General features: G+C 42.1%; 1 protein-coding gene across 1 annotated transcript; it reads right to left on the reverse strand.

The window, feature by feature from the left end:
* Window positions 1–446: 446 nt before the first annotated feature.
* Window positions 447–11,303, reverse strand: MAEL (maelstrom spermatogenic transposon silencer). Its single transcript, XM_066338327.1, has 12 exons — window positions 11,192–11,303; window positions 10,719–10,814; window positions 8,517–8,619; window positions 6,460–6,615; window positions 5,942–5,983; window positions 5,211–5,338; window positions 4,396–4,450; window positions 3,924–4,065; window positions 3,137–3,199; window positions 2,371–2,503; window positions 2,091–2,169; window positions 447–1,340 (listed from the first exon to the last, which is right to left on the reverse strand). Exons 1-12 carry the CDS (start codon window positions 11,297–11,299, stop codon window positions 1,225–1,227), a joined length of 1,221 nt encoding a protein of 406 aa, XP_066194424.1. The 5' UTR covers window positions 11,300–11,303; the 3' UTR covers window positions 447–1,224.
* Window positions 11,304–13,155: the final 1,852 nt, after the last annotated feature.

Genomic DNA, 13,155 nt, shown 5'->3' on the forward strand with positions numbered 1-13,155 from the left:
CATCTTGAGTTTCAGTACAAGGAATGAAATCTTCACACACTTAGTTGCTATGGAAATAGTATTTCAAAACTGGACATCTGTTGGTACAAAATCTAGGAACAACTTAACAAAATAAGCTCTTACTTCTCAGAATCACTTGCTTAGGAGACACATGGACTAGGCACAAGGCTCAGACAGACAACTTTTTGGAGATTAGTCCAAGCACTACCTCCATAAAAAGGAATATCTAACTTCCCTACAAAATGTCAGACACTGTCACACTTTTTAATGTGTCCCCAGATACCTGGCTGGTATCTACCCAGCCTGACTAAACTCTTGTGAAATAGTATCAAATTCAAACTGATATATTTCAAAAACAAAACAAAAAAATCACAAAAAACCACCCACAACAAACCACCAAAAAACCCAACCCCCCCAAAAAAACACCGCCCCCAAAAACCCCAACCCCATAACACCTACACTTCTCTCCAGTCTAAGTCTAAGTCTGAGACACATGCATTTCTTAAAAAGAAAACTGATGCAAATTAAAAAACCCAAAACTTATGCTGCACTTGTTCCTGATGTATATAATATAACCTGTGCCTCTAAGAACATTAACAGATAGATAAATGTGCCACAGTATTTCTTTCAAAGCATTTTATATAAAATCTGCTTTTTTGCCTTGAAAGACCACTCAAATTTCTCATGGCTAGAACTGATATACTATAGCAAACTTTTGAGACTACTGACTTTGAATTAATTCTTCTAGGGCAGCACTTCACACCTTCAGTGCTTTCCCCTCTGCATCAGTTTTTGAAGCAAGACTGTTACTGATGAAGTCCCATCTTCCACATGCAGGAGATGGGAAGGTCATAAAAAAAAAGAAATAAAGCAAAAAGTTTAAGTTGTTTAAAGCCACACTGGTCACTAAAGAATTCTTCTAATTCAATTACATTGATTAATCAATCTTGAATTTGCACTCCATTCATTAAGAAATACAACTAGTACAGAATGCAGTTTTAAAAATGTGACTGACAGGTCCCTTCAGAATAAATCTTTCTGTAGGTAATGAACAAGATTTTTTTATCTTCTTTAAATCCACTCAATAGTTTTATCATTCTAACAATAATTTCAACTGTCAAGGTTTGCACAGATGATGAAAAACTGCAGTCTGGAAAAACTACTAGTTATCTTAGGGAAACAAAGAAAATTAGAATTTACAGCTGTCCTGGATGTGAAAGATTTTTAATTCTTGAAAGACTTGGCTAGATCAGATGCACTTCTCAGCAACCGAATAACTCCTCTTCCTTGTACAACACTTGTTTCACAAGGGGAGGTCTTCACACCACATGGATAATCACCTATTAAATTAAATAGAGTTTGCACATCAAATCAGCATTTAAAGCTTGCATAAAATAATGGAATTGTTCTTCATGTGCTGTGGAGCTGAACCTATTCAACAGCTCTGATACAGAAAGTCAGGCAGGTCCTGTCCTCCACAAATACCAAGACCATAAGAGCAGGATTTCCAGGTGGAACAGAGTTTACTTCTGCATGAATCTTGTATGCAAGAAATCAAGCTGCAAACTCAGAATCCTTACAGTTATTTATTTTGCAAACCTGATTCTGCTCCTCTGAAGGTTAGCCATGAAACATCCAGATGAACTGAGCTCAGAGGCCTTCGGGCAAAAAAAATCCTTTTTGCAAAAAGAGACTTTAAAAGAGAAGTATTTAACTGAGTGTAACAAAACACTTGTAACAAGGCCCAGCTCAGTCTAATCATACAATGATTTAATAGCATGGAGAGCATTTTAAACATGGCCCTGCTTCAAAGCACCTGGGCACGGGAATGGCTTCATGTGATGGAAAAGCATAAATCAGAGAGCAACATTTCTGAGAAAAACAGAATTTTCAGAGACATTTTTGACCCAAAGATTCTGTCCAGTATGAAAAGGCCAGCTTTTCATGCTTGTGTCTTCAGAAATTCACTGAAAGCCACAAACAAGAATATAGGCACTTACAGGCAACCATCCAGGCCCAGAAATTTGAAAAAGCAACAGCTGAATTAAGTTTCTCTTTCTGCTTAAAAAATGTGACAGTTTCAAACTCACCATTAGAATGGACAAACTCTTGATCCTGTCTTGGAGAACCCAAAGGTTTGTTACATCCAGAACTCTCAGCTTTCATTTTCTGTATGAAAAAAAATTAATATTCAAAATAAGGTAAATGCACGTGCTAACATGAAATATACACCACTATCCATCAAACCCGTGGTCAAACCCCTACAAGTTCATCAGTCTGCTGTTACAAAGGACAGCACCCAAAGAGAGAACAGCTCACCTGAAATTGGCAACTGGAAATAAATCAGGGTATCAGCTGAAAGAATCTGACCTGGACATATCCAGCATCTGGTTTCATGATCCCAGTATTTGTGCTTTGATCACAATCAGAGTTTTGCAGAGGGAGATGAGCTGCTGTTAGTGAGACTCCATATGCACCAGCAAAGGATTTACTGATGCAGTAACTTGACCAAGGAAGAAAGGAAAACAAGAGAAGTTTGGCTAAAAGGGCTGGAATGCTGATGTGTGGAAGCACAGCATTTTATGCTCTTCAACTGGCAAACAAAAGCAGCCAAAGCCCGAGATGCACGGAACAGATACCAGAGGGCAGAAGGACTTAATGGCAGCACCCCTGCATCTTACCAAGACTACCAGTCTGTTGTACAGCTACACATGAAATAAAAAGAAGCTGCTTCCCTGCATTATCAAGTGCAGCACTTCGAAGTATGAAAAGCAACTTTTTTGGGGGGTATATCAGTCCACGATGAGTTTTTTTGAATGAAAGACTAATTATTGTCTCTCTATTTATTATTGTATTAAGTGCTACTACTGCTGTCAAGACACAACATAAATGGCATTTCCTCACTTCCCAACTAATTACTTTTCATTTCTCCCCACCACAAAGAACAGAACCTTATGTATCTACATTACATGTTAGGGAGTATAGAAGTCTCCAAAGCAGAGATATGCCAGAGCATCCTGAGAATAACCTCTGAAGTCAAACATTGAATTCTAACGTAACTAACACTTCCCTCACCATTGCAGTGCTAACAAAATAAAAGTCATCATGCTGGAGGCACCTCCCCAGCAATACTTACCCCATTTTCTTACAGGATGCCAGAGCACAGCAGAGAATATCATTCTCCTCATGCCACTTGCACCTACATGAAATGAAGCTCAGGCTTATTCCAGAAGTACCTACATTATTAATCAACAAGAACAATTGGTCTGGCCAGATGAACAGGAACAAGTAGTAACAATGGTATCTTTTTGTTGCAGTGACCATGCAGTACCTTTAAAAATTTCAGGGTTCAATGGCTTTACCCTAAGTAGTTTATGCAGAGTTTAAAGGTCTGCTTATCAGGCAACCTGCTTCATGCTGAGGTGGTGGGCAGGGAGAAAAGAGAACCCTAAGAGACAAATGGAATTTAAACCATTTGAAACACTTCAAGTTTCCCATTAATGTGAAATAGTTCCTCATAGCATAAACATCCCCACTTTCCTCTCCAAACCTGTCTTCTAAAGTACATTCCTGCATTCCCCTTAAGGTCTCCCTCTAGAGTGAAGACACTCATGGAAACAGAAAACTGCCTGACTATAAAAAGACAAAGTCACAACAATGAACCCACTGGATCTTAAAATCCATATTCCAAGCAGAATCCCAAGATTAACTTACATGGCTTTTTTAAAATCTACTGAAATTTAGGAATGAATTATTGCTTCTTTTCTTAAATTAGTAGCAGAGGAAGCACTAGAGGCTATTTCTAAATTAACTGCATAATCATCCAGTATGCTCCTGCAACACTGCAAGCAAGTATCACTTGTTGTATCAGCACAGAAGAATCTGAAAGTAGGCACATTTAAACAAAGAACCACCCAACACACCTGGTGTTACTGGAGAAATCCCACAGGCAGACATCCAGTTTTCTATATACCCAGACCTTGGATGGCTCCTTTTGGTACTTCCTCTGGTACAGTTTCATTATCAGGTCTTCTACAGCAAAAAGCTCCCAGTGGCTCTCAATGCCTACAGTTCAGTGAAAATTCAGGCCAGGAAAACAGGAGTCACTGAATATCCTGCTCAGCTCATTTCTCAATCAGTCCCTGTTCACTGCCTAGCCTCTTATCACAGCATCAAAGCTCAAAGATATTCCACCAGTGGTTTTAATAAAACCTGGATTCCTAGAAAGTTGTGGGAGAGAGGAAGAGCATGCAAAGCAGCTCTAGCTATCAGCACCAGCTTTTATCAAAACTTTGAGACATGCTTTTCAGACAAATACAGCTCTCCATGATTACACAGCCCTTACTTCTGGGGGTAGGAGGGGAAAAGGATGGACAAAAATGACCCATTTCCTACCTGTTATGCTGGCCATTCGACCGAGACACCAGTTAATTCGGAATCGGTCATTAGACTGGAGGAAAAGAAGACTTCTGTCAAAAAGACTCTCAAAGGAGTACAGCATAAAATTCTGACACTTCCAAGACTTCTAACTAGGTCTGAAAAAATCACCTCCAAAACAAAATTGCATTCAGTGCCACAAACAATCTCCCTGACAACTATCTTGAACAGAAACGAAATTTCTTCCTGTACACTTCTTCAAAGCCCTGTATTTATGGATGGAGCCCAAGATCTTGTCCCTCCCTACTTTTTAAGGATGAAGGTTAGGTTTGAATCAAACTGAAACATAATACACCTGTTATGAAACTTAAACACCTCTGAATCCTAATATTTTGTTCTGTTCCCTGGAAAATGAAACTTTAGCAAAGATTTAAGACACCTGTTATTCTCACGGGGAGAAGTGTCATGAAAACGCAAAAATATCCTTTAAAAAAAAGCAGGATTTATGACTATTATTGAGCACATCCAATTTAAGTCAAATCTTAGGGGCCCTTAACCAAAGTCATAACAATGTCAGAGAACAATAGACCCTGTTCATCAGTAGATTAGAGCCAGAAGTGCAGGCTGAAAATAAGAAGGCAGAAAATTAGGTCTCTGCTTTATAAAAAGGTTGGCTTCTAGAGGCCGTTTCTTCCTGCATGGAACTGGGACACTTTTTCCAAAGTGTCTTTCCTCATTTATAGGCACACTGATTAGGTTTTTCGAGTGAAGTATCTCCTTAGCCACCCAACAGGAGTGAGAGCAGAAGGTGAGGTTTAGAGCCTTGACCATACCCTGCAGAAGAAGCGGGGCTGAGCGCCTCTGGCTGGCTGGGCAAACTCCACAAGTTCCCGCAGCACAACGGCGTAACAAGAACGAGGAAGGTGAAATCCAGATATTGGGATCTTATGGGTCTCATCACCTAAGGGAGTGGGGAAAGGGGACAGGAAAATCAACAACAACCCACAAAGTTGTGGGAAGTCCACTTTCCTTAAGAGATACAGTTCCCTCCTCCATTTCATCTTACAGTACACAAAAGACACACACCCCTCTCCACAGACAGGGGTCTGTGTTTAAGCTACCAAAACCTTGCTTCTGTCAGCAGTTCTGGGCTGTGAGCAAACACTCACACTCCTGCCCCCTTTAAAAGGCCATTATCCAAGTATCAGAGGTAGGAAAACACAGGCCAAGTTTGTTCCCTCTGTATACAAGGGGAGGAAATGTCCTAACAGAAACAAACTGGAGTCTATAAACATTACTGAGAGTCATGAAGGAAACAGGTAGGCTAAGCCAGACACAACAACCGTGTAGATATTTTAATTTTGTTACTATATGCCAGGCTACTAAACATAACTTTTAAATATAAACCAGTATCTTTGAGTTACCCTGCTGTCAATTAGCATTTCATGCTGAAGATAAACACAAGGACTATCAAGACTTACAAAATATTTGGATATAAGTCAGATAAGCTGAGTGTAAAATTGCACACCTTTGCACACTATTTGTTTTCTCCATCAATACTCACCAGCAGCCTGGCAGTGGTACCGAAAACCACGTGGTGGTACTTCTGCAAGAAAGAGGAAAAAGTACAATCATCATCCAATGCTGCCAAGGAGAGATCCTCAGCTCTCAACTACACACCACAGCTTCACATACAGAAAGGAACAGCTTCCTCTTTCCCTTGTGGTCTTGTAAAAGCCCCACAACTACTTTTGGAAAAATTATTTTCAGTTATATGCACTTTTTAAAAAGTGCATTGTAGAGTGTTTAGGTCCCATGGAGAGAAACATTCACTGACATGAAATATAAAGCACAAACATGTACAGGTTCTCCTGGATTTCTCCCGCCCTCCTTGGAGATACATGCAGTTCTGACACTAATTCTCTTCAGAAACAAGCTCAGCATTGCTCTGATATTTTAAGTCTGACCATTTATAAACAAAGCAATAAACTTGCCTTAATACCAAAAGTCTAATCTGGGCAGCAGAGCCCCCAGAAAGCCTCCCTCTCACGCCAGTACTTCCCTGACTTTCCTGAAACCCACCTGGGTCTATGAAGTGGTGGAAGTCAGCCACGATGCCATCCTGTAGGGAGTACCTGACACACCCGATCTCACAGGGAAGGAAGCGCTGCTCGCAGTGCGGGGGCAGCTTCCCATAGCTGTAAATGTCCAGGAAGTAGAAGATGTCCGCAACCAGATCTGAAGAAAAAAGAGCAAAACCATCTTCAGACAAGCCACCAGAGGTTACAGAAGCCATGCTGGTAAGCTTTGGTGAACTTTCTCCTATGACTGGGTGAAGAAGTGTAGCAACCAAGCAAAGCATAACACAGCTCTTCCTCTGTATCCAATATGACAAGATAACAAAGTTATGCAGAATTCAGGCACATTGGTAGTGCTGATACACCTTCCTGAGATCCTACTGTGTGTAGAGATGGGGCAAAAACCCCAACAAATACAAGCAACTTAAAAAAAAAAAAAAATTCTACCTCCAAACCCACAGGATGTTAAGAGGCCTGCAATCCAACAGGAATTATTATTCTTTTTAAGGAGAGCTCTCTTTCCCCTTTCAGAAAATAAGGTATGGGAAAAACCAGGTCAGGAGGCACAAAACAGCCTCACAAGCTAAATCTGGCAGCTTACACCACTTAAATGTCTTGGTAGCAATCTTGTGGGGCAAGAAGATGAGAAGTCTGCTAATTAAACGGATTGCTTCTCCTCCACCAAATGAGCTCCCAAAGAAAGCAGCAAGAACACCCAACACAAACATTAAGAAACAAATTTATCATTTACTAATTAAAAAGTATCCAACTATGACAATTATTTTACAATACACCTTAATCATTCTCTTCACGACTGTCACAATGCCCTCAGTGAAACTTAACACAGCGATTTAATCCCCACTCTAAACTTCTGCCCCTCATCAAAAAAATCCTACTTGCTCTACTAGAGATGTGTAACCTTCTTTACACGTTAATAATTTTGTATGCCAGACTTTAGGCCATTTAACACTAGTTTCCCTAAGCCTAATGGTCATGCTCCCTTAGGTGGGTCTTAAACTGTGTGAGCTGTCATAGGAAAGACACCTCTCCTACCTTACGAAAAAATGGATATGGCTCCAGGGATCCATACAGAATTTTAACTGAGAAATACAAAGAGCAGCACCATGAAATGTATCTCAGTTATCCTTGATCATTATGCCTCTCATTCAGCTGAAAGATCAATTGTGTCAACTCAAGCCAGCATGATCAGCCCAATCAAATCTGCATCACAATGCCAGGGGAGCATGACCCCTGGCACAGAGGGCACTAATAAGCATTTCACATTTTATGGAGCTACTGTTTCTTGCTCCCCCATAACCATGACAACATAAAAACAGTTCCAGAGGCTGAGGTAAAAAGCTGGAGGTGAGACTTAACCATACTGCTTTATATGAACTGGCTTCCTGACTTGTAAGCACTACCTTTTATTTTTCAGAATAACACAATATTCATTGGGTAGAAGATTACAAATGTGTTCACTACCCAACTCTAATTAGAACAACCATTTGAAGAGATGGAACAGGTTAGAAAGGTTTCATTTTTGAGAGTTCTTTCAATAAAGAAGCAAGTCAGGATGTTATAAAGGCACTGACAGAGTGCATATTCCCTCTTTTATTCTCCCAAAGAGGCCAGGCCCTTGTTTTATTTAATACCTCTATCATACAAATTTTGAACACTGATATCCAACAATTCTTAACCCTTTGAAAGAGTACAAGTACTCTTTTCTGCTGAACCAGGATTAGGCCTTGTCAAATCATAAATGGAGGACTTAAAAAAATTATCTTTTCCTTAAACCCCCTGAAATAACTGTTAAGAAACTGTTAGTGGCTATACACCCATTGAGCTGAAAAACAGAGAATAGAATTCTTGGAGGTTGAGGGGGGCGGACAGTATTTTCCCTGATGTCCCTCTACCTCTTACAGCAGAAGCCCAAGAGTGTAAAACATCTCACACAGGTGGCTTTTAGCAAAATGTAAACAGTCTTCATACAGGTACCAGTGAAAATATCCTCCAAGGGCATGCTCTCATCTACCAGGATCAACTGCTGCCACATCACCATACCCTGATCATTCTTCCAGGACAGAGCACAGGCATCTGGCAAAGGAGCAACACTGGGCATCTTTGTGGTCAGAGGAGCAGCAACTGGATCAGGCCCATTACAAGTCTGGAAAAGATGAAAAAGTTTTTAAAAAAAACCCATCCAAACAACAACAAAAGTCTTCTTGCCTCAAATAAAATCCTTCGGCTCCTTATATCAGAGGAAAATACAATATCCACTAATAGTTGTGGTTAGGTGGAAAAGTTTATTTATATAAATGCCTGTATACTTGCAGGAAGGTAAGATTTCTCTTCAGTACCTTTGTCAGCTCATTAGAGCCTTAAAGAGCTACAGCTAGATTTACAAAATTTCATAACAATAAAAAGGAGAGTATTTTCTTAGGTTCAACCAATTATCACAGGCAAGGAAATCTTCAAACTGGAATTTAAAACTTTTCTCTATAAGTTTTATGAAAAAAGCACCTGGCACATGTGTTAGCTGTCTTTGACTAGGAAACAGGTTCATGAAAAGTTGATAAAGCTTTAAGGAAGTCATTGGATTGCTCTGAAAACCCATTCATGAACAATAAGCTTTTAACAGGATGGGAAAAGAAATCCTGAAGCCTTACAGAACATGATCATTCAAACCCAAACTGGGAATAACATCCACACCCAGGTACACTGATTGCAGATAACTACCTTAGCCAAAGTTAATTGGTTATCAGTTTGAACTATTTAAAACAAAATGAGGAATTAGTCCCATCTAAGTAAGCTTTGGCCACCTCCAAAAGAGGAACATGAGTTTTCACGACACAAAGTGACCGTGGTTGTCTGTGTACAGGGCTGGGATCAATAAAATGGGAGCACAGAGTCTCACATATCCAGATTTCCCTATTTCCACTGACACAGTAAGGACTGTGATCCTTATCCTGGTAAACCTCTCCCTGGTTACAATCTTCTAAAATGCTACAACCTGTGGAAGGAAACACAGAAGCCTCCATTTGCGAATTACCTGCCATTTCACCTAGTTCTCTCTGACATATAATATTGGAGTTCCATTAATTAACACACATGCTCAGCTTGCTAAACGACACAACGATGATCACACTTTAAACAGCTTTTTCCCAGACACGCAGGCCCCCAAAACTAGAGAATACTGCCTAACACTTCCCTTCTAGTCTAGGCTGCCTAATTTAGCTAATCCATTTTTACTAGTTACTGCAAACTACAATCATCCTGTCATTCCCTCTATCACCACATAAGTGTTTTGAAGTTCTAGAATTTATTCTCACCATTAATTGATAGTTCACGGTCATTATCTAGTAATAGAACATAAAGAAGTAAATTCAGTATTATCCATTTACTCAGTCAGTAAATGTGACTTTCTCTCCTTGGACACACAAGTTTTTACACTACCAGCAAAGACTGAAATAAAATAAGCTGACACCTCACATAACTCAAACTCTTAAGTAACTCCGCTTCAGGGAGGTGCTGGGAGAGAAAAGAGACAGAAACAAACAAACAAGACAAATACTTTTTCAAGGCAGTAAATAGCAGAAATTATCTGTTTTACCGCCATTTCCAACCACAACCATACACACTTAACTGCCTACTTCTATACTGTTCGCCACAACAGTGCTACTACTCTTTCCCATATCCAACCAACCTAAAAACAATGGCAGGGTGTAATTATTCTATTTGTGCATAGGCAGCAACATTTCATTGACCTGGTTTGCCACACAGCTCCTCCAGAAAAACTAATCAGCTGCCTCCAAGATGTGCTTTCAGGCCACCACACAAGAACTGCCTAAACCAATGACACTCACAAAGCAAAAGCAACATGAACCTGTAACAAGAAGCAACACCAATTCACAGGATGGATGGACAGATACATAAATAAATATAATTAAGTCAGGCCCTGCAAAATACTGTTAAACGTAAAACTAGGGTGTTAGAGAATCACACTTTACTTGGTAAGGCAGGCCAAAGGAACAAGTTGTAATGGTTTAAAGAGGTATCAAGTATTTTTTACCTTCAATTCAAACCAAAACAATTATCTGCATCACTTCATAATGGCATGCACTACTACTGCAGCCATAACCTCCGGAGCCTGGAGGATGTGGAGAGCAGGTGGAACTTCCACAGCATCCTATGGACCTGAGCACACAGAGCCCAACACCATTTACTCCCCCTTCTTACTGAAGGTGTTCCGTTCTCAGCATTTACCTTCTTTAGTGTCTCCTGAGGGTGTTTCTTGCTATTCCATTTATGAGCCCTCTCGGCATACGTTGTCTTCTCTTCCTCTGTCAGGGACTCGAAGGAAAATCAGCTGTTATAAAAAGGTGTCTCCCACTTCCCTCGCTACAGCAGTCCCACAAACCAAACAAGCTCCATGCATAGATCACTCCTGCACTTCCCCAGGCTATGATCGATGGCTGCCAAGCTGGCCCAAACACTCCCGGGCACTTTTTTCCTAACAACGCAGTAAGCCTCGACTACTAACACCCAGCAAGGCCAAGGAGCAGCTCCGAGTGAGGGCACCCACAAACAAGCGCCCTCCCGAATGCCAACACCGCACCCACGGCACACGGCCGGGAGCTGAGGGGGGACGGCACGGCCACAGCCGCCCGAGGCCGCCACGCGAAATGGCGCCCGCCGCACACCCCGCAGGAAAGGCCCCGCCGCCATTCCGCCCTCACCTCCCACGCCTGGGAGCAGGAGGGGCCGGCGGCCGCCACACGGAGCTCGGGCAGCTGCTCGTGCACGAACCACGCGAAGGGAGCAGGAGAGCGGCCGCGCCGGGCCATGGCCTCGCCGAAAGGCGCTCTGCACACGCGGCGGCGGCGCGGCGCTTATGGGGGCGGCGCCCCGCGGTCGGCGCTGAGGGCGGGGCGGCCATGGCGGCGCCTTCCCGCCCCGCCGCCGCCCCGCGGCCCGGCTGTGTGCGCTCCGTGCCGGCCACAAAGGAGGCCGATCACCGGCATGGACAGCGGCCCGCCAGCTCTAAGCATCGCAGAACCCTAGAACCTTAAGGGGCTGGAATGGACCTTAAAGACGATGAAGTTCCACGGACGCTTTCCGCCAGAACAGAGCTCCGAGCTCTGTCGCTCAGAGCTTCGCCCAGCCTGGCCTTGAACGCTTTCCAGGGACGGGCAACTTCCCTGGGCAACCTGGTCCTATCCCTCACCATCCTCTCTGTAGGGAATGTCTTTCTGATAGCCACCCCAGGTTCCTGTCTTTCATCAAATAAAACAGGATAGTGTGTGTCAGTAGAACCAGAGGAGTGGGTAGCACCCCTTAGTCAATGGGACCCTGTAGCAAACAAGCTCTGTGGATGAAGTAAATCAAGGTGTTGATATATGTATTGTCAATTTGGCAAAAGGCTTAAGGCCCATGCATCCTATAGAATCCTAAAATCATCAGGGTTTGAAGAGACCTTTAGGATGATCCAGTCAAACCATCAATCCAGCACTAGCACTGTACCCCCTAAACCACAAACCCACACCATCCGGTGTTGGATACATATGCCTCTTGAACATATCTGGATATAGGTGAACCACCTTCATTGTAATATTAAAAATCACACCTCCAGGTCAAAAAGATCCCTGTCTAGGTGAAGATTCTTCCCCTGAGCATGCATAGGAGTCAGGTGGGATTATGTAATTGTATGGCAAGTATTACCAATCATACTTGGGAGGTTACTAACACAACTTTTTTGTGTGTAAGTAATGGCATGGAAAGCCCCGTGGGCTGTGCTTGATTTGTGAAATATCACCAAGCACCCAGGCTTGTGTAACTCCAAAATAAGTGAATAATCAATGTCTCTCTCAAGTGTGTAATTACTTGGCTTGTTGCACACCACGTAGGTGAATCTGAATTTTGTGGACAACAACCTCACAGCAGGTCCTGATGAGAGTGTGGCATGGCTGCTTTTCTTAGATTATTATTTTTTAATGTTCTTTCAGTGCTGAAGGATAAGAAATACCCCATGGGAGCAGGAGCTTGTGCCCGGATCAGGAAGGAGGAGGGCAAAAAGCAGAGACCAACTTTAGGTGAGAACCCTGGGTTTAGTTTTGAGATATTTGTGAGGAAAGTGGAGGAGGTGAGTGGGCATGTGTACACTTGGAAGGGCAAACTTGTTTATTAAAAATTGTTTGGGAGCTCATGTTCCACAAAACCGAGACTGCTGTTCAGACTCACTTTTTGTGGTTTTGGGCTGCTTTGTGTGGTTGTTGGGGTTTTTTCCTTTCATCTATCTCATTGACATAACTGACACTTCCTTCACTGAAAGTGCATAGGGAACCACAGTTCAGATGAAATAAAAGCTGGAAATAATCTGATCTGCATCATTTTGATAAGTGGCACAGAGTTGCTTCCTGCCTTAAGCTTTCTATTGATCTCTCTCAAAAATCAAATGATCTTCACTGGCCGTAGTAAAATAATTAATAAATAAATAAAGGGAAGGTAGCAAGGCAATAATCACAGCAGGTCAATAATCACAGTTGGCTTTAACACAAAGCTTAATCAGTTTGCAGAAATCTGGTTGCCTGGAACAGAAGACTCCACATTTGACATGAGACAGGGTTACTGAAGTGGCAATATTGGCATGGGCCCTGATTAACTTTTGGCCTGGTTTTCCTTGGCCAGGGCGTGTGATGTCTCC

This window comes from Sylvia atricapilla, chromosome 2, assembly GCF_009819655.1.
Source record: "Sylvia atricapilla isolate bSylAtr1 chromosome 2, bSylAtr1.pri, whole genome shotgun sequence".
Taxonomy (NCBI): domain Eukaryota; kingdom Metazoa; phylum Chordata; class Aves; order Passeriformes; family Sylviidae; genus Sylvia; species Sylvia atricapilla.